An 18,908-nucleotide genomic window follows, 5' to 3' on the forward strand; every position below is an offset into this window, starting at 1 on the left:
GGTGTCAAACCACATTATTAGATGGAATCCTCACCCACACTGATGAGCTCCTGGATCCCTCTGAGCACAGGAAAACAAAGAGAGAATGGTGCTTTGAGGCTAAGGCCACAGACCTGATGCCAGAAGGAGTCAGTTAGCTTTGTTCTGTTCCATGACCGCAGACCTTCCCCCTACCTCGCAAATGTAGGCCAAAAGTAATCAAGGGATGAAGGTATGTAGACAGATAGAAAATCAGAAAAATCTCTCCCCATTACTGGAAAAACAACGCAAAACACATGCTCTACTTGGCCCCAAAGAAGAGATATAAGACACTTCTCATCGATCCTTTGTGGGGATGAGGGAGCAGGGAGGATGGGAGTAAGATATTGCATGTAACATCAGATTTTCAATGTATTGATTGATTTTGAAGGTTTTTCCCCCTCTCTCTTCTTTTAAAAATTCTTTGTTATAAGATCAGAGTTTCAGGGAGTGAGAGGGGAAGGCTATAGGGGGAAACAGAGGCAATGAAATAACAAATGATATCAATAAATATTAATTTTTTTAAGAAACTACCTACCCTCCCAATAGGAGACCATCCTCCCAGGAGGATGGAAATCCTTGAGGGCAGGGACTTTCCCCTTTTGTCTTTGTACTCCCAGGGCCTGACGAATGCAAAGAGTTGAATTGAATCATTGAAGCAGAACAGAAATGATATTGTTATTATGAGATTGTACTTCTGACTATCAAGACAGCAAGATAAAAAAAAAACCAAAAAACAAACAAACAAACAAACAAACAAAGGAGGAGCTCCGGAAACCAATCACAAGGCTGGAAGTGAATCTTTGTAGACAAAACGGAGCACTTCTAAAAGGCCTTTACCCCCTTCCTGGTCTGGGTCCCAGGGGCCAGATGACACTGTTTGAAATATTCAGTCTATATTCTATTTCTCATCTCTCTCCAAATCATGTTAGAGTTACATTTTAGAAGCAGCTTCAACTCTTGGCAGTAGAATTTCTCTTGAATGGGCCGTTACATCCAGGCCAGAAGGATCGAAGGGTTGACTGACTTGAAGCACGAGCCTTCTGACCTGGGTTTGAAGATGGGGGCAACCTTTGCTCACACTATACCCTCCACTCTCTCTAACAGTCAAGTCACTGGAAGGTTTTCACCATTCGATTTTCCTGAAAAGTCCCCCTACTCAGCACCTGTTTTCTCCTTGAAGACTGAATGTGACTCTACTGCTGATGGTAAAAAAGATGGATGTGACACTAAAAATATGCTTCTCCCTTCGATGGCACTGCACTAGCAGTTGGCGACCCAGCAGTCAGGGCTCATACCGAACTCAAAACATCAGCACAGAGGCGACTCATCTTCCTTTCTCCATTCCACTGCCAGTCACTAGACCCCTCCTCGGTCCATGCCCTCTTCCCTCACCCCCAAAACGGACTGCAAGAGGCCTTCACGAGGCTCCCTTCCTCTGGGGTCTCTCCCCACCAATCCATTTTGCATAGCGCCCAGCAGATCAGTCTTCCTAAAACATTGCTTTATCATGTCACTCCCCTGCTTAATAACTTAACAATGGCCCACTATTTCTCACTGGATCAAGTCCAAATTCTTCCTCCTGGTATTCAAGTCCTTTCATAAGGTTGGATTGGCAAAGCAGGGTCAAGCTATTTCCCAAATGCATGCTCCACACTCAGGCCATTCTTGTCACTTTCTCCCACACGTCTCTCAAGGAGGGTTTTATATGCACGTCAACATGGAACTATACATGGACATAAAGTAGAAATCGACGTACGTAAGCGTTTGTCTCAAAGCACTGCCAGCATTTCCCAATGGCAACCCTCACCAACAGAACTGAGCTCCCTAATAACACACAACTGAGTGAAACACACTCTGCATGTCCCAGGCCCGATATAAAATCAGTTGCCAAGTCATTTCTACCTCCACAACATCTCACATATCTCCATCTCCTCTCCCTTCACATGGAGATTCCTCTAGCTCCTGCCCTCATCAGGTCTCACCTAGACTATTGTAATGCCTTCTAAATGGTGTCCCTGAATCAACTCTTTCTCTGATCTCATGTAGACGGAGAGCTGAGCCCATAGTCAGAAAGACCCGAGTTCAATCTAGTTTCAGACACTTACTAGCTGTGGAATTCTGGGCAAGTCACTTAACCTCTGCTTTGGTTTCCACAGCCACAAAATGGGAATCATAACAGCACCTACCTTCTAGGGGTTTTGTGAGGATCAAATATGATATTATTTGTAAAGTGTTAAACACAGGGCTGGGCACATAGTAGGCACTTTATGAATGCTAGCTATTATTATTATTTCCAAAGCACAAAGCTGATCGTGTCAATCTTCTCAAGAAGCTTCAGTTGCTTCATCTGACTGCCAAGATAAAATCCCCACGCCCTAATCTAGTTTGGCATTTAAAGCCCTTTGCAATGTGGCTCCAGCTTTTATTTCTAGACTGAATGATTTACACATTCCTCACCTTCACATACTCTATATTCTCCAAATTGACCTACTTGCTATTCTCTTAACTGAATGCTCCATTTTTAGCCCTATGTCTTTGCATAAGCCATCTCCCATGCTTGAAATCTTCTTCTCCTTTCTCTTGGCCTCTGAGATCCTAAGTTCAAGGTAAAAAAGGACTTAGTTCAAGGGCCACTTCCTACAGAAGGCTTTCCATGATTTCCTCCAGTTGTTACTGGCTTGTCTGAGATCACTCTGACTATACTTTGTACATTGTTGTCCATGTGCTTGCTACCCCACCCCCCAGGAAAATGTAAGGTCTTTGAGGGTAGGAATTATGTCATTTTTGACTTTGTGTCCTGAATGCCAAGCATAGTTATTGGCATAAAGTAGGAGTTAAACAAATGCCTACTGAATTGAACACATTGGTTCTAACAATGTATGCCTCATTCTGTACCAGCAGCCTACGAGGTGGGAGGCAGGTCAGTTATCCAAAGTCATTAGCATCAATTCAAATTCTGGTGAAAATCAAAGCTATTCCTATTTTTTGATTTGGCTATTTCCCCAATTTGGTATATACCAGTGATGGTGAACCTATGGCACAGGTGCCAAAGATGGTACGTAGAGCACTCTCTGTGGGCATGTGTACCACCCTCCCCCAGTTCATTACTAGAAAGGCAGAGGGACTCTGGCAAAGCTGCTCCCCTCCCACTTTCCACCATGCCTGATGACATTTTTCACATCTTCTGCCCCTCTGCCCAGCAGCCAATAAGAGCGCATAGGAGGTAAAGTGGGTGGCACACAGGAGGCAGAGCAGAAGAACAGGGTGCTCAGGCCACTCCCCTCCCCTTCTCTATGCTTGCAGAGGACATTCCTCACTTCACCTACCCCTCTACCCAGCAGCCCAATGGGAGAGCTTCCTCCCACCCCTGTGTGGGATGAGGGGGTGGGGTGGGTCACGGGCACTCAGTCTCTGGGGGAAGAGCATGGCACATGGTCTCTAAAAGGTTTGCCATCACTGGTATATACCTTTTCTTGGTGTCTTAGGCTTTCTAATTCCTATGTTTTTCAAGACTTATCTCAACTCCTTCCTCTACAAAGCTTTGCTAATTTACTCTAGTAAGTGGTGCTTTCTCAATCCTAACCATCACACTGTCTGTTCCTACATTTCAAAACTTGATTTTATTAATTATTCTCTAATTGATTCACAGGGTGGATAAAGTGTGGGGCCTGGAATCTGGAAGAACTGAGTTCAAATCCAGTCTCATACACTTACTAGCTGTGTGATCCTGGGCAAGTTACTTAAATCTGTCTGCCTCAGTTTTTTCAACTGTAAGTTAAGCCCCTACCTCCCACGGTTATTGTGAAGATCCTATGAGGAACTAATTGAACCTTAGCACAGTGCAGGCATGTTCGATATTATTAGTTATGATGATGATGATGATGACATTATCGATTTAGAGGAAGAAAGACCATGTTTTGTTTTGTTTTTCTCATTCTCATAGCCTTTAACACAATATGGGGCACAGAGCAGATATTCACTAAATATCTGTTGCGTTATTTTCCCTCACAATTTTCTGTGAGCTATTTTTAAAATTATTAGTCATTAGGCAAAAGTTTTCCCCTTTTGATATCAAAATGACAGATTGACGTGTTTTTGAGAAGTCTAATTGGACAGGCCATATTTGGAGTGCTGTGATCATTCAGGGCTCGGGAAGGATATGGCGAAGCTTAAGAAGGTTGAAAGGATGATCCAAGGTCTCAAGTCCACACTCGGTGGGGATTGAGTGAAGGAACGCAGCAAACATGGACAGAAAGAGGCAGGAAGGGAAAAAATTAAGCACAAGAAATCTAGCTCACAGTCCCCTGGCTGGGTTTCTATAGCAATTGTTACTTCATCACCTTAAATTTAGAGATATAGTACAGATAAGATATTCTTGAAGAAATGGAGCTCCAGAATGCTCTGTAAAACCCTAATGACCAATTCTATTCTTGAGAAACAAAGAAACAGAAAAGAAAAGCTCCTAACAAATGCATCAGCAAAGATATATTTAACCGTCCCCCCCCAAATTGTCTTTTAAACCATTCTGTGGGTGTAAGCAAAATAGGGTTGTTTAAATTTTTCAAAAACCTGGTTAAGTCAGGCTGTGTTTACATAGCAAAATCAAGTTAGGCCGTTTTCTTGTGAGTCTGACCACGGTAGACAGGCTAAAAAATATTACAATATCTATTTCCTTCGGCTATAGGCTTGGGTTGGGGGAATCAGTGGGTGGATAATTGCCCATATCTCATCTAAACTAATGATGTCGGTGTGGGATTGGGAAAAGAACATGAGGCCTAGAGTCAGAAGACCCCAGCTTCATCACTTACTGAACAAGGGACTTCCAACTCTGTAAGCCTCAGTTTCTTCAGCAGTGAAATGGGAATAAGAGTACTTTCAGTATTAACCACGCATAATTGTTGTGTGAAATTATGTTGTCAATGGGATGGAGCTGAGTGCCAGAATGACACTTCTTGGCGATGACCCTGGACAAGTCATTTGATCTCTCCAAGCCTCATATGTTTCCTTTGTAAGATACAGAAGGATACACAGGGAGACTGAGAAGATCAAATGAGATCATGAATGGACTTCGCAAACTTCAGTTGCCCAAATGTACATTCTTATGATTATGATTATAATTTCAAATATGCATTATTATTATTTTACCTTAGCATTACATAGATTTAGAACTTGACGGGCATTTAGTCAAACTTTATCATTTCACAGATGGGGAAACTGAGGTCCAGAGAGGGGAACAGACTTGCCCAAGGTCACACAGATAATAACTGTCCAGAGCAACTTGGGTAGACCCAATTCAAAAAGACATTTTGCTATAAATCAAAATTTATAGACTTTGTACAGTTGACCGTGAAGAAGGTGACAAGCTACAATCCCAAGAGCTTCATTTTTTTATACTTCACTATATTATACAAATATACCCTACATTTCCCTCCCCCCCACCTGTACCCTTTCAGAACAAGATGAAAGGAAGCCAGCAATGTATTGTTGGATTTTCTCTGTATTCACTAATGCCCCTAATAAGTCCCAAAGAAACCGGTGGAAAAGCAGAGAAATTTAGGAAATGTATTTCCCCCACCCCACCCTGCCTTCCCTCTTTTCTTGCAAAAGACCATGTCAGGTAAAAATGACAAAATCATCTCCGGGTTTTATTGTTATGTTTCTGTTTCTTATTAAAAATCCATTTGAACTGTTGGGCCAGCTATACACAAGCTTGGGAAAACCATAGCTAAAGCTACTGACCTGGAGAAAGCTGAGGATTTCCTGTGGACTGAGAGCTTTGCTCACTGAAATGAATCCTGGGATGTCTGAGGCTCCAAGAAGTTGATCAAGGGTCTATAAGTTTCACTGGTGATCTAAGGACCCTGGTTTCTTTAACGAAAGTGGAACGAGGGAGAGAAACATTGAGATGTCCTCAAAAAATGAGGCTTTTCCTTCAAAATGTGAAAAAATGCTTCTTTGGGCTATATTTCTACTCATTTGTTTCTGTGAAGTCCGAGATCTTTATAGAAGATGTGGTTGTACAAGGTTATGATTTATGGGGAATCAAGTAAAGTGATGAAAAGTATAAGAAAAATGACAAGAAAATTATAGTAAAAATTATAGGAAAAAGTCAAAACCAGGGAGGGATAGACCTCGCACAATGTAAAGTAGGAATAGATCTGATTGAATGTAAGCTCCTTGAGGGAAAGGTCTATTTTAAGTTTGTCTTTTTTTAATCATCAGTGCCTAAAGGACTTTTTTGGGGGGTGGGTGGTCCAGACCTGTAATTTTGTCCTTTAGGGAAGTTCTAGTGTGGAAACTCTCTTCACTCACAATCATTGCCACCTCTTTTGTAACTCAGTCTTGGAGAGTTGCCAGGGAAATGGAAGACTCTGGCCAGTGACTTTTCCAAAGTCATTAAGTTGGATATGCAAGAGACACATCTGCAGTCCAGGACTTCCTGACTTTGAAGTAGTTCTCTAGTTCTCTAAATTCACTTGCACCCTTAAAAATGCTCATTAGAATAAGTCAAAGTTAGACAGACTCGAGCCAAAGAGTGTAGCAAAGAAAGAAAAAATGTGCAGGGCTAACATCAGAAAAATTGCTTCTGCTTTCTATTTTATTCTGGGTATAGCCATAGTCTCAAAAGGATCCCACGAGTTAGGGGTGAAATAATCCTGGGAGGTCATCTAGCTCATTTCTTCATTTAGAGATGAGCCAATCATCAAACGTTTATGAAGTGCCTACGATGTACCAGGCACTAGGGGCTACGAAGGCAGAAGGAAACAGGTGCTTCAAGTTAAGGGGACTTGCCCAAGTTCCTGAGCTGGTTCCTGTCAGAAATGGGCCTTGACTTCAGATTTTCTGATGCCTCATCTAGTCTTGCTGGGGCTCATGGCCTCTCCTGTTTCCATTTTGCAGGGTTCTGGCCCGCCTGCAAGGCCCCGTTCTGAGAGAGCAAGTGAGTTCCTCCAGGCCCAGGGACATATTAAGCAAATATTTCTCTCTGGCAGAGCTAAGAAAAAGCAAAAAGAGACCGCAAGACCAGCCGGAGGGATAGCTAGAATTTCAGCTCTGAAGGAAATGCTTGTTCCAGTCTGCTGGTGAGGATATTGTTGTTGTCACAAAATTCCTTCATCCCAAAGGGCAGTGCTCATGCAAACCCCTAATGCAGCTAGCTGAGCTGCTTGCTGCGAATCCTCTGGGCCAACTTGAGATGAGGAGGGAAGGCCTTCCATACTAGCAGACACAATGCCAAGGAGATACTAATTTGGATCTTCAATCTTCCAGAGAGGAAGCAAAGTGTTCTCCTGTGGTGCTGGTTACATGATGTTCATCTCTCAGGCAGGTCACAGCAAAAAGCACTAACCAACTCACAAGAAAGATGTCATTGGAAAGGAGAAGCTTTGGCTCCTAGGACCCTAGCCCTGGAGCAGGAAAAGACCAAGGGCTGTGTGGTCCAACTCCCGCCTTTGACACATGGGGAAACTGAGGCAGGGTGAGGAAGGACTTGCTCTGAGTCACCCAGCTAGGAAGTGACAGAAGTAAGGTCTGAGGGGGCAACTGGGTGGCTCAGTGGATTGAGAGCCAGGCCTAGAGACAGGAGGTCCTGGGTTCAAATTTGGCCTCAGACACTTCCCAGCTGGGTGATACTGGGCAAGTCACTTAACTTCATTGCTTAGCCCTTACTACTCTTCTGCCTTAGAACCGATACACAATATTGATTCTAAGATGGAAGGTAAGGGTTTAAAAAAAAGAATTGCTGGTAGAAGGGGCAGCTGGTTAGAGAGCCAAACCTAGAGATGGGAAGTCCTAGGTTCCAATCTGGCCTCAGACACTTCCCAGCTGGGTGACCCTGGGCAAGTCACTTCACCCCCATTGCCTAGCCCTTACCACTCTTCTGCCTTGGAACTAATACATAGTATTGATTCCAAGATGGAAGGTAAGGGTTAAAAAAAAGAAGTAAGGTCTGAACCCAAGTCTTCTGACTGCAAAGTCCAGTGCCCTAGCCACCATGCCACAGAGAGGGCTTACCTGCTTCGAGGTGACCAGATAATAATCATAATAATAGCTGACATTTATATAATGCTAAAAGATTTGCAAGGCCCTGTCCCTGTGAGGTAGGAACTATTATTATGCCCATTTTACAGATTGAGAAACTGAGGCTGAGAGGGGGGTGATGCGACTTGCTCACTTTCTCAGGGTTGTACGGTCTACAAGTATCTGAGGAAAGATCTGAACTCAGGCCTTCCCGAGTCTAGATCTAGCACTCTTCCTCACTATGCCACCTCACTGACCCAGATCGGATCTATAAACGTCATACCAAGGGAGTCGGAATGAGAGCAGAGTAATTGGGGCATGGTCCTGGAGCACCCAAATTTAGAGGAAATGGAGATTTATGTTGGGTTCTGCCCACTCCCTGGGTGGTGGCCTCACAGAATCCCAGAGTCTCTCCTTGTCCGGGTAGTAGGCCAGGTGGCCAGGTTGCGGCCTTCTGCCCTCACAGAAGCCTGGAGGGAGTCTTTTTGTGCTACTTGTCTGCCCAAGGCACCATTTCGTGCTCCTGGCCTCAGGTGCTGAAATTGCTAGCTGCAGCGCTGCACACCCACAATTCTCCCTGCCTGCTAACCACTGAATAAAAAATATCCTGCAATTTAGTCGCAGAGGTCAGAGAAGCAAGAAGACGAGGGAAAGAGACATCTACTTGAAAAGGCCTAATGTATGCACTTGCTTACGGACATGTGCCTCAGAAGCTGTCATTAACAGATAACAGGCACATCATTGCAGTCTTCCAGAGAGGAACCATGTTGCCCTTCCAAAGGCAACAGGCAGAGGAGGGATTTTTCTGTGTTCTTGAGCACGTGGGCACGGAGTGGGGAACGTGCGAATTAACGATGGAGAGGCAGCATTGACTACTGGACAGCGTTGGGTTTGCGGGCCGGGCCCACAGATTCAGGTCTTACCTCTGGCCCCTGCCAGCTGGAGGGCCCAGGAGGAGTCACACGCCCTCTTCGAATGCCACTTCCTTTCTCTTGTGAACCAAGCGTGATACGGACGGGACCTAGCTCTGAGGACTGTCATGGGGTTCTCAAAAGAGAAGAGTGCTTTGCAAACCTTAGTCCGCTACAGAAATGTCAGCGCTTTTTACTTGGCGAATGACTATGAAGAAAAACCGCTCATCTTTTATCATTCATAACTGGTGGCAATGTCAAGAGAATTGCGCCAAGGTCCTCGGCACACTGGGTAGTCCCCCCCCCCCGGGGTGAATCGAGGGAGGATGCTGGCAAGAGCCTCATAGGATGGGTAGGCAGAGTTGGGCTGTGCCCACCAGACTAGGGCACGGAGCCACCGGAGTATTGGGGCTCCCCATTCTACAGCACTCTGAGGCTAGCAAAGGGAAGGTGGGCCATTTGTCATCAGGCCAATCATCTCATTTTTCACTAAAATAGCCTTTGAAGCTATGTGATACCAAATTAATTGCAGCTGGTCAACGCATGCTTGCAGTCAGCTTACCAAGATAGAGGCAGGAACAATAGGGAAGCCTTATGGCCGCTCTACAAATCTCCATTTCATTGGCACAGAGCATTCAGAGTCAGAAGGGACCTCTTCTCACTAGCTGGGACGGGAGATGGTGGAACCGAGGCCCAGACAGAGAAAGGATTTGTCCAAGGTCACGCAGCTCAGCGAGAGTCCAGGGCTTTCTCTGCTAGCCCATGCTGACCTCAATTTCATTAGTGCACGCTGGAAGAAAGCATACCTGGAAAATACCCAGATGTCAAAGCACACAATGGAAGCACTGCCATTAAACAACCAGGGAACTCTGTCATGATCTCAGCCACAAAACCCATTTAAGGCAGCTCATATTTCTCAAACTCTCTCATTGGCTCGCTCCAGTCATTACTAGGATTACCAGCAACAGCTTTGCCTCTAAAAGTTGAGCTTCAAACTCTTTTATTCTTTGTATTCGGATGTCATTCAGCCCCTCAGTTAAAAATAGAGAAACTCACTAAGCCATCTCTTTTATCAGGCAGGATTAAAACCTTTACTTGAGTGGGGAGGGAGAGGGAGAGAGGCAGGGAGGCAAAGAAAGAGAGAGAGAGAGAGAGAGAGAGAGAGAGAGAGAGAGAGAGAGAGAGAGAGAGACAGACAGACAGACAGACAGACAGACAGAGAGACAGAGAGAGAGACAGAGAGAGAGAGGCAGAGACAGAGAGACAGAGAGAGAGAGGCAGAGACAGAGAGAGACAGAGAGACAGAGAGACAGAGACAGAAAGACAGAGAGACAGAGAGGGAGGGACAGAGGGACAGAGGGAGAGAGAGAGACAGAAAGAGAGAGAGACAGAAACAGAGACAGAGACACACACACACAGAGAGAAACAGAGAGACAAAGAGAGACAGAGAGAGAGAGACAGAGACAGAAACAGAGAGAGACAGAAACAGAGACAGAGAGGCAGAGAGACAGAGAGAGAAACAGAGACAGAGAGGCAGAGACAGAAAGGGAGGGACAGAGACAGAGAGACAGAGTGGGGGGGACAGAGGGACAGAGGGAGAGAGAGAGACAGAAAGAGAGAGAGACAGAAACAGAGACAGAGACACAGAGAGAGAGAGGGGGGGGAGGGAGGGAGGGAAGGACAGAGGGAAGGAGGGAGAGAGACATAGAGAAAGACAGAGAGAGAGACAGAGAGAGAGGGAGAGAAAGAGACAGAGGGAGGGAAGGAGAGAGACAGACAGAGACAGAGAGAAAGAGAAAGAGACAGACAGAGAGAGGGAGCAAGGGAGGGACAGAGGGAGGGAGGGAGGGATAGAAGGAGGGAGGGAGAGAGAGAGTCAGACAGACACAGATAGAGAGACAGAGAGAGAGACAGAGAGATACAGAGACAGAGATACAGAGAGAGGGGGAGGGAGAGAGGAACAGAGGGAGGGAGGGATACAGAGAGAGAGGGAAAGAGACAGAGACAGAGAGAGACACACAGACAGAGACACAGAGAGAGCGACAGGAGGGAGGGAGAGACACACACATACACACACAGAGACCCAGAGAAAGAGACAGGGAGAGAGATAGAGACACAGAGAGAGACAGAGGGAGGGAGGGAGAGAGATACAGAGAGAGACAGAGACAGAAACAGAGGGAGGGAGGGAGAGACAGAGACAGAGACAGACAGACAGACAGAGAGACAGAGAGATACAGAGACAGAGATACAGAGAGAGGGGAAGGGAGAAAGGAATAGAGGGAGGGAGAGACAGAGGGAGGGAGGGATACAGAGAGAGAGGGAAAGAGACAGAGACAGAGAGAGACACACAGACAGAGACACAGAGAGAGCGACAGGAGGGAGGGAGAGAGAGACACACACATACACACACAGAGACCCAGAGAAAGAGACAGGGAGAGAGATAGAGACACAGAGACAGACAGAGGGAGGGAGGGAGAGAGATACAAAGAGAGACAGAGACAGAAACAGAGGGAGGGAGGGAGGGAGAGACAGAGACAGAGACAGAGAGAGAGACAGAGAGACAGTGACAGAGAGGGAGGAATACACACAGAAAGACAGTGAAAGAGAGACAGAGACACAGAGAAAGAGAGAGAGGGAGGGAGAGACAGAGACAGAGAGACAGACAGAGAAGAGAGGAGAGAAAAGAGAAGAGAAAGAGAGAGGAAAAGGAGAGAGAGAGGGTGAGAGAGAGAAAGGGGAGAAAGAGAGAGGAAGGCAAGAGAGTGAGAGGTGGGGGAGGGAGAGAAAGAAAGAGAGAGAGCGAGACAGAGTGACAGAGAGGGAGGAAGACAAACAGAAAGATAGAGGGAGGGAGAGAGGGAGAGATGGAGAGAGAGACAGAGACAGAGAAGAGAAGAGAGAGGGAAAGAAGAGAGAGGTAGGGGAGAAAGAGAGGAAGGCAAAAGAATGAGAGTTCGAGGAGGGAGGGAGTGACGGAGGGAGAGAGGGAGAAAGAGAGAGAGAGAGAGAGAGAGAGAGAGAGAGAGAGAGAGAGAGAGAGAGAGAGAGAGAGAGAGAGAGAGAGAGAGAGAGAGAGAGAGAGAGAGAGAGAGAGAGAGAGAGAGAGAGAGAGAGAGAGAGAGAGAGAGAGAGAATGTGTCTGGCCCAATGCCCAGGAAAACAATAGAACAATCAATAATCTTCAACTTCCTTGATGATGCCTTCATCAAGATATTTCTGCACTCAAATCTTTTTTTTTTTTTAATCCTAAATCTTCACAATTTTCTGGAAGTGCTGTAATACTTTTAGTAAAAAGGAATCTAGCTGTCTGTTCCACTGAAATCCCATAAAACATTGCAAACTGGCTCCAAATTTGATTTGTTAGCTTTTGGGCAGGGTATATGAAGTCAAAGAACCCTGAAATGAGCCCAGTAATATTTTATCCCTTTTACATCTTAACTAAAACCTATAATATGATTCTATTTCAAGCAAGTGGCTAAGTGTTTGCTTGTTATTGGACATAAACTAGCTCAAGCACAGAATCGGCACAGGGCATAAGCGGTCTCTACTAACCACACTGTAACAACGCTATCCATTCCAATTGCCAGCGGACCCTGTTGAACGCAATGGCAGCTCAGAAGGCACCATTTAGGCTCTGACAGTTTCACAGTTCACTGAAAAAGACAATTCCCACATGATCTTGTTTCATTTGCTGTTTATTCCAATAACTTGACAACAATTATTTGCGACTAAATCTAACAGTATTTATACAGGTATTTCCAAGCTAAAACACTGCAAGAAAAAATTCCAACACACATGCAGTTCAATATGTTTACACAATGACATATATTTCTTATAAAACCATTTGACTCTAAGCACTTTCTACAACTGGAATACAGGAATTGTTCCACTCCCCCCCCCCCACAAGGAAACATGGCCACATCTGAGAACGGAGAGGCTGCTGATCGAACATACCAGTTAGGACAGGGAAGTGAGGAATCCAGTGCTCAATTGAGTCTAAATGGGTTGGCTACCCATAACAGTTTAGAGATGCTACTGTGTAATCACAGAATCATCCATTAGCTTAATTTGCACAAAATTGCAGCAGCCTTTTCAAGTATAAGCCCTTAGCAACCGATACACTGGTACAACAAGCAGCACTGGGAAAGCAGGTTGGATTGAATGACTTTGATGCAGGTGGGCCCTGTTTTAAGCAAACCTGATATATGAAATCCAAACATACAAAACAGATAAATTAGGGGTGGGGGATGATTATTTCCACTATAAAATGAGTCTTTGCTTTACAAAAGGATTCACCACAAGTTTCCTCTAAATAGCAGCTCCCCTAGTGCACTTAAAATAGGATTCAATTTACAACAAAAAAAGGAATTTACACACAACTTGTTTTCAGGAGCACAACCACTGCAAGAAGCGAAGTACACCTATATACAGTACTTATTTGCTCTCTCCCAGAAGTTAGTGATTTGATCACCTACATCACAACGTAAATGTTTCTCACCACTTTTACACTTTGTGTTGTTTGCGAGGAGTTAACAGATAGTGGAAAACAAAACCCTCTAGTCTACGCCAGTGAGATGCAAATTAAATAGCACCTCGAAAACATGGATCTTCTAGCCATTTTAAAGTATGTTTGTGACATCGTATTTACAATCACGTTGCTGATTATCTTTACAGTGAAGCTCTGAAAATGGCACACAGGTACCAGTCCTCCTACTTGAAACACTAGACCTGATCCGACAGAAATGTTTGGTTTCTTTGTTGGTTCGTTTGTTTGTCCTTTAGGTCATCCAGCCCAAAAATAATGAAGGATGTTGGTTAAGCGATGTGGAGCAGATGGAGAAGAGATCCAGAGTTTCCCCCTTATGCCATAGACTCAAGATGGACAGCCCGACCCCCTCTTTCACCTTTCTGCTGCTATCCTCATTGGGGGATGGGGGGATCGGTCATCAGAGAAGTTTCCGGTGTTAGGAGAACGCTCTTGAGAGCCTTCTTTAGTCCTTTCTCTGATACTCCATCCTTGAGGGGTTTGGTTTGGGTAGCACATCTACATGCTGAAGAATCCCAATCAGTCCGTTTTTTCCCTCAACCCTCCTTGGCGTGACTTTTTAAAGGAGGTTAAGCCCTCCTAGGACCAAGAACAAGACTCTCAAAGTCACTTGCCTTATGGGCAGGAGGGCAAAGAAGAGTGTTCAACTTAATGACACCATCTCAACAGAGGGATTTGGTGAGATCTAAGAAAGTTGCTTCTGGTTTAGAACCCAGAAGGGGTCCTCCTCTCAGTGGCAGAGAATGAAACTCAGGAAGAGCAGTCGAGATTTTTTTCTTTGTTAATACTAATGAGGCCCAGGGGAGGCTAGCCACTAATTAATCATCTGGAATTGGAGGGGAACAACCACGACCACGTAGGACTTGCAGGGCCAGGCCTTGCAGCTGGGCTTCAGCCTGTGGCCAGGAGAGGGAATGAAGGTTGCCCCTGAAGCCCTGGGGGTAGCCGTGTTACTGTTTATGCCTCTTTCCAGCAGCAGCGTGGGGAGTCAAAGTTAAACAGCCAAATCCAGCTGCAGGAGATAAAAATAAAGATCCCAGAATAAAATCATTTCCAAAAGCCTTGATGCTGAGAAAGCAAAACCAAATGCAGTCAGTTGGAACAATAACAGAACGGAAACAAAGCTTTCGGGAAAAAAATAATAAAAGCTCGTTTCGACTTTAAAGTATGTCACAAACATACTTTAAACTAAAAATAGAAACCGAGTGCAACATATACTTGAAAGGCTGTGTGGAAAAAATGATTTAAAGGATGCATCCCATTAGGTTGGGAGAGGAAATATTTCATCATGCTATGCTAATAATAAAGTGCAAACCTGGAAAGCAGAAGCATTCAAAATTAAGCCATCATTATTCAGTGGGATTGTGGATAAAATTGAGTTCTTCCAGGAGGCCTCTTTAGGAGAACGCATTGTGAACTTCTAGCCATTTCTTTTCTACCTCAAATGAATAGTAGAAAAGGTGCACTGGGTTAACTTGGGTGGGGGGAGACGGGAAGCACTAAAAGTGGGTTTGGGCAAATCTCCTCCATTCTCCCTCATAGCTCAGTGCTCAAGAAGAAGTTCAGGAAAAGCGGATCTGATCGTCTGCCTTGGCAAAAACTTTCCATCGTGTCTACTCGGCCCATCGCTTTTTGTCCTATGTAGGCACTCCATTCTGGCCAGCGGCCAGAGGGGGCCCCCCCTCCCGCCCCAAAGCTGTTCCATGTCAGCCCCTCACATCCAAAGGGGGAGGAGGTGATTTCTAGGCAATCCCTCTGTGTTCAAACTCACTCTTCTCCTCTCTGAAAGGAGACCCTTTGGAAGACCAACTCTCCTAGAGTGAGCTCCTCCGGCCCTCCAGCATTCACCCCGATCTAATGGCCATGAATAGAAATTATGATTTTGAAACAAAGGATAGCCACGAGAGCTGGTCACGGTGGATGGTATTCAGACACTGCATTGTTCATTAAAAGCGATTCACTGCATGTTCTGAGCTCTGTCCACACACGACTCCTTTCAGTTCTGAAAAAGGCAACTGTTTTCCACTAGTAAAATATCGATGAAAAGAATACGGACTTAAGTCATTTATAATTGAAATTCGATTGCTTGGGAAGTCTTCGGAGTGGCAGACAATATACTATTAGTCATATTAAAGCTTTAAAAATAAGTCATCAGAGTCCACTTCAATCTCTGCATGATAATAAAGGATTATTATGTGCAGTAACCTATTTATGAAAAGGAAACAGTGTGCTTCTTTCATTCTCCATCAATTGCTTTAATAAGGAATTGAAAAGGCTGGCCTACTTTATATGCAGATCACCATCCCAGTTGCATAAGGATTTACAATAGACAAAACAAAACTATTTTTGTTGTAAATAAGGGCTGTTTGTTTAAATCTCACAATCATGTTTGCAGCTAAAAATTATTTACAGGCTAATAATAAGGCTTCATAAATGTTTTATATACTTGGTTAACCAAACTCACTTTAATACTCTTCCCTGCCCCCACTCCGGGGGGAAAAAGAAAAGGAAAAAGAAAGAAAAGAAAAGAAAAGAAAAGAAAAGAAAAGAAAAGAAAAGAAAAGAAAAGAAAAGAAAAGAAAAGAGAAAAGAAAAGAAAAGAAATGTGTTCTTCGGATGACGAGGAAAAATTCAAGTAAAACCTAAGGAGAGGTGAAAGAGAAACGATGCTTAATTTCTCAGTTTTCGGTCATTCTTCCCCTATTTGGAGATGCACTAGCATTATCAGATAGCACCCCTTTTAAAGCTTCAATAAACTTGGGAGGACTTCATCAACTCAATGGGAAAACACTGCTTTCTAGTGAAATAGGATAAACCCAAGTCGAAATGGTGGTAGGTAAGGGAATTGGAAGGTACACTGACGTTTGTCTCTGCTGCCTTGGAATCTGCAGAGAACTGGCTTGGGAAGTCTGGAGACCCAAGTTCGAATTTCACCTTTGAAGTCTTCCTTCAAGGTATTTAAATGGCTCATATGTCTTTATTAAATGAGGTGTGTGGCGGCCTCTACTGGTGTATGCTTATAGAAAATGTCTCAATAGGCAGAAAAAATATTAATTTCAATTAAAAAGTTAGAAATTCAGACTCTTTCAGTAAATGTATAAAAATATCTAATTTAATGCAGAAAAAATATATTACAAGTTGTGTAATGTTCTCTTAATTAGGAAAATAATCTAAAAGCACTGAACATTACTGACCATGTTAGTGTTGGCAAGGTAATGATTTCGGGAAGGACCTTAATTGTTCAATTCTCTATGCTAGCATGTTCAATACCTTTTATTAATGAAATAACAAGCCCAACCGAGGAGGCAGCCGAGTGCCTCTGGTCTAGCCCAAAGTCGGCTTCGCTGACTTCAATGAATCACTTCAAACAAACCCAGAAGAAAAGCAATATTTTACAGTGAAATCTAGAAAGTCCTAGAACTAGAATCATTGAATGAAGGGCTGGTTACCTATAAATCAAGCAAACTCTCCTTTGATTGAATGCAGCTGACATATAGATCTATTTTACAGGGGGTTTTTGACTTTCAAAAATACAACACATTAAAATAGGTTCGATTTATCAAAGCTAAAAGCAACATTTAAGTAATGTACTTAAAGTGCAAAGGCACTTTAACACAAGAGGTGACGCCCAGTGACTTTGCGTGGTAACTGAAAGAGAAAGACTGGATATTATTATTTACAAAAAGAAGTGACAGTCCCCGAAGATCTTGGGAGATCTTCAGCACAACACATTCAGCATCCACTTCTTTACAAGATTTTTTTTTGCCTAGCCCCTTCCAGACCTCCTAGAGGGTTCCCCTGCCCCATCTGCACCCCGAAACGACAACAGAACAGATTGGGGGTGGGAGTGGGAGGGCAAGAAATAAGAGGAAAAGGGAAAGAAAGTCATTTGAGCAACATTCATTTTCAGTGTACAGTTACTAAGGATTCTAAAAGAAAGAAATAAAGAAAGAAAAAAGGAAGAACCCCAACCCCCCCCCAAGTGGAAATAATTTAAGAGGAAAACTTTTGAGAGCAAGAAGCTTGCTTTACCCCATCCCTCGCTGATTTTTCCAAGTTTCCACGTTAGTCCTGGAAAAGAAAGACCCTCCCCCTTCATTGCCCCCACCCCACAAAGCCCCAAAGCCCAATGCACTGAATGTGGCCATCCCCAGCTGTTCCTGTCATCCCGAGGCAGCCTCCCTTGATACTTTCTTTCTTTCCCTCTCTTCACAGCTGACTGATGGCGGTTTGTTTCTCCAGAACTTCGAGGTAGTCTGGTTCTGTTTGCTGCTTGGCCTGAAGTAAAGGATGTTCAGGTTTGGATTGGTCTGCAAAGTATTTCCTGGGAGTTCCGTATAAAACAGTTTTGTTCAGTCTGTCCTGATTTTGGCGTCGGGATTCATAGGAAGGTGCGAACTGCCTCTTGGGTAAGGTGCAAAAGTTATAGTGGACCACTCCTGCGCTGGGGAGCTCCTTCACTCTCTCTGCAATATTTTGATAGAGTAGCTCCGGCTCTCGTGGAGTGGACTGCTTCTCCAGCAATTCGGATGCACTGATGGTATAAGCCAGAGTGGTGGGCCCTTCTTTCTTGGTCTCCAGATTGCCATAGCTGAACTCTTGGAGGTTTCGGTAGTATGCCACCGGGTCCCCTTCCTTCTGCATGTAAATAGGGTTCTGGCACATCTGGCCCACGGGAGGAGGAATATAGTTATAGACGTGGCCTTCGGTCTTGTCGGCAGTGTCAGCATTATAAGATCCATACTGCAGCTGGAAAGAACTGATGTCTAAGTTGTTGGTGCTGCTGGGCCCACTGGGTACCCCCTTCCGCCGCTTGAGGACAAAGACAAATAAGCCTGCCCCAAAGCACACAGATAAGATAAAGACCACGAGCAGTCCTAAAATTAAGACGGACAGTGGAACTTCAGTGTGTAGCTCCGGGTAGGAACTGGGAGCCACGCTGAGAGATCTGGGGGTGTCTGTGTTATGACTCATGGATAAAATGGTAGCATCAGAGAGGCCGGGGTTGTCTGGACAGATAGTCTCTCTCCCCAGGAATTTCAAGATCTCACCTGCATGTTTGGCTGGAGATTCACAGGTGATCTCATTGATGATGACAGGAGAATTGGCATGCTCTGTCCAGTCCTTGAGGCCCATAATGTCACAGGTACAATCCCATGGGTTTTCCTGCAGATCGATCTGGATAAAGGCTGGGAGCTGGTCCAGGACCCCTTTCACTGGCAAGTGGGAGAAGTGGTTGTTTCTCAGGTTCAGTCTGGTGAGGGCAGTGCCACCAAACACGTTTTCTGGTAAGGCCCTCAGCAAGTTGTTATTCAGAAATAAGAGCTGCAAGTTAATGAGTGCATCAAAGGTGCAGGGCTTGATTTCTTTGATGATGTTATACTCGAGATAGAGATACTGTAACTCTGCAG

The 18,908-nt window shown here is 44.5% G+C and overlaps 1 protein-coding gene across 1 annotated transcript in view; it reads right to left on the bottom strand.

Moving 5' to 3' along the window:
• Positions 1–12,630: 12,630 nt before the first annotated feature.
• Positions 12,631–18,908, bottom strand: part of SLITRK2 (SLIT and NTRK like family member 2) — a 35,203-nt gene continuing 28,925 nt past the window's right edge. The window contains exon 6 of the mRNA XM_056809846.1: positions 12,631–18,902. Coding sequence (XP_056665824.1) covers positions 17,707–18,902 — 1,196 coding nt within the window. The 3' untranslated portion in view covers positions 12,631–17,706. The remainder of the gene's footprint in view (positions 18,903–18,908) is intronic.

The sequence above is a fragment of the Monodelphis domestica genome, chromosome X, assembly GCF_027887165.1.
Source record: "Monodelphis domestica isolate mMonDom1 chromosome X, mMonDom1.pri, whole genome shotgun sequence".
NCBI classification, from domain to species: Eukaryota; Metazoa; Chordata; class Mammalia; order Didelphimorphia; family Didelphidae; genus Monodelphis; species Monodelphis domestica.